Genomic DNA, 2,283 nt, shown 5'->3' on the forward strand with positions numbered 1-2,283 from the left:
GCACAATAAAAGATTATATATAAATGTGCGATTACTGAATAGCAATGTTTCGATGAATTGCTCGAATGCTAATTATATCTGAAATAACTATTATAAATTATAAAATTAAAGTGGAAAATTATAAAAAAAATAGTCTAAATATTATTTATTGTTAAAAATTTTATATTCGTAGTAAAGTTTAATTAAAATTAATAATACAAAAATAATATAATTTTTGTAAATTTACATTTATTCTGTTCTATTTACAGTTATCTGTACAGCGATATATACATATTTGTTTAATACATTTACATGTATACATTTCATATGTTTACATATACGGCGGTATTCATTCGTGTTTCCAAATTTTCTGTATCGTATCAATTTCTTTTTTATGCGCTTCGCATAAAGCCTCATCCGGTTTTGAGAATCAGACTTATTATTCATGCCTCTATAAGTGTACAATATATTCTGAAACCGAAATGTAAAAAAAATTCTTAATTACTAAAATACAATTATGATAACGTATTCCGCTACATGTATCTCGCTCGATATAATATTTACCTGTACACAATAATAAAACACGTTGACTCTTTCTGTAGATGTGTTATTCATCACTTTCAGACACCAAGGCAAGCTGATTCAGCAAACATGACAGAATCGTGTCAATTTCTTTCTTATGCGCCTCGCATAAATTCTCATCCGGTTTTGAATCAGGCTTATTATTCTTGCCTCTGTAAATGTACAATATATTCTAAAATCAAAATATAAAATAAATTTTAAATTATTGAAATATGTGCGTGATAACATTTTGCTACATGTATTTCGCTCGATATAATATTTACCTGTACACAATAGTGAGACAGGTTGACTTTCTTTGTAGACGTGCTGTTCATGATTTCCAGACACCAAAGCAAGCCAATTTAACAAATATGACAAAATCGTATCAATTAATTCTTTCTTATGCGCCTTGCATAAAGTCTTATTCAGTTTTGTGTCAGACTTATTATTCTTATCTCTGTAAGTGTACAATATATTCTGAAACCGAAATGTAAAATAAATTCATAATTACTGAAATACAATTATGATAACGTATTTCACTACATGTATTTCACACAATATAATATTTACCTGTACACAATAGTGAGACGCGTTGATTCTTTCTGTAGATTTGCTGTTTATCATTTCCAAACACCAAGACATACCGACATTTTCATAACGGATGTTATGAAAATTTTTGATTACAAAGATGTAATCAAGGAAAAAGAGATGTTTAAAACAATACTCTTTCCCAATCCCCAATTCTCAATCCCCAATTCTCAATCCCCAATCCTCAATCCCCAATCCTCAATCCCCAATCCCCAATTGTGTATTTATGCATTGTATGTGTGTAATATGTCATTGTGTGTGTGTCCGCAATAGTGAACTTGGGTCCGTAGGTTTAAGAATTATGCGGATTAATCTTCCCTGCAGTCAATATATATTGCAGATCACTATCCTTATTAGAAGGGTATTGACACTCCTGTGAAAATCTATGCGTGTCCACTGATCAGTCTAATAATTTAAATAATTAATTTTTATTTAATAATTCAAATTAAAGCAAATTTTAACGTAAAAATATAAGTCAAAGATGATTTTAATCTAATAATCTAAGTAAGTTAAAGTTAAATTCAATTTAATAATTCGAACAAAAGTTCCAATAATTCAAGTTCAAAACTAATTTTAATTTAATAATCTAAGTCAAAATCAATTTCTATCAAATCAAGATTATTTTTACTTCAATAATTTAAATTAAAACTAATTTCAATATAGTAATTTAAATTAAAGTCAATATCAATTAAATTAAAATTAATTTCAATCTAATAATTTGAGTCAAAGTTAATGTCAATTAAATTAATCCAAGTTAAAAATTTTAATACAATAATTAATAATCTAAGTCAAAGCTCTAATATTGAGCTATAAACAATCCAAATTAAAATTAATTTTAATTTAATAATTCAAATTATTGCCACTTTTAATTACATTAATTAATCCAAGTCAAATTAAATTTTCATCCAATAATCTTAATGAAAATTAACTTCTACCCAAGTTAAAAGTTAATTTTAATCCAAATTAAACAGAATAATTCACGTCAAAGCCGATTTCAATTCAGGTTAAATTAGCTTCAATTCAAGTCAAAATTAAAGTTAAATTAAATTCAATAATTAAAATTAAAATCAATTTTAATCTAATAACAATCTAAACAAAACTAATTTTACTTTAATATCTAAATAAAAGTTAATTTTAATTAAATAATTCAAATTT

At 25.5% G+C, this 2,283-nt stretch overlaps 1 protein-coding gene across 2 annotated transcripts; it reads right to left on the reverse strand.

The window, feature by feature from the left end:
- Positions 1 to 208: 208 nt before the first annotated feature.
- Positions 209 to 1,591, reverse strand: LOC112462967. 2 transcript variants are annotated; one of them, XM_025029065.1, is made up of 4 exons: positions 1,111 to 1,591; positions 825 to 1,017; positions 544 to 713; positions 209 to 450 (listed from the first exon to the last, which is right to left on the reverse strand). In XM_025029065.1, exons 1-3 carry the CDS (start codon positions 1,180 to 1,182, stop codon positions 622 to 624), a joined length of 357 nt encoding a protein of 118 aa, XP_024884833.1. In that variant the 5' UTR covers positions 1,183 to 1,591; the 3' UTR covers positions 209 to 450; positions 544 to 621. The 2 variants fall into 2 exon arrangements, with proteins under 2 accessions (XP_024884833.1, XP_024884834.1); XM_025029066.1 differs by having other exon boundaries at positions 544 to 733.
- Between the last annotated feature and the right edge of the window lie 692 nt (positions 1,592 to 2,283).

Source organism: Temnothorax curvispinosus, unplaced genomic scaffold (genome assembly GCF_003070985.1).
Source record: "Temnothorax curvispinosus isolate PA1 unplaced genomic scaffold, ASM307098v1 QBEX01012984.1, whole genome shotgun sequence".
Taxonomy (NCBI): domain Eukaryota; kingdom Metazoa; phylum Arthropoda; class Insecta; order Hymenoptera; family Formicidae; genus Temnothorax; species Temnothorax curvispinosus.

What these genes read in the sequence shown, in the direction of transcription:
- LOC112462967 (XM_025029065.1), bottom strand. Translation starts at nt 1,182, where the DNA reads ATGTCTTGGTGTTTGGAAATGATAAACAGCAAATCTACAGAAAGAATC. An exon ending in CGTCTCACTATTGTGTACAG is followed by an intron (nt 1,018 to 1,110) that starts GTAAATATTATA and finishes TTTCGGTTTCAG; the next exon opens with AATATATTGTACACTTACAG. An exon ending in TGTCTCACTATTGTGTACAG is followed by an intron (nt 714 to 824) that starts GTAAATATTATA and finishes GTACATTTACAG; the next exon opens with AGGCAAGAATAATAAGCCTG.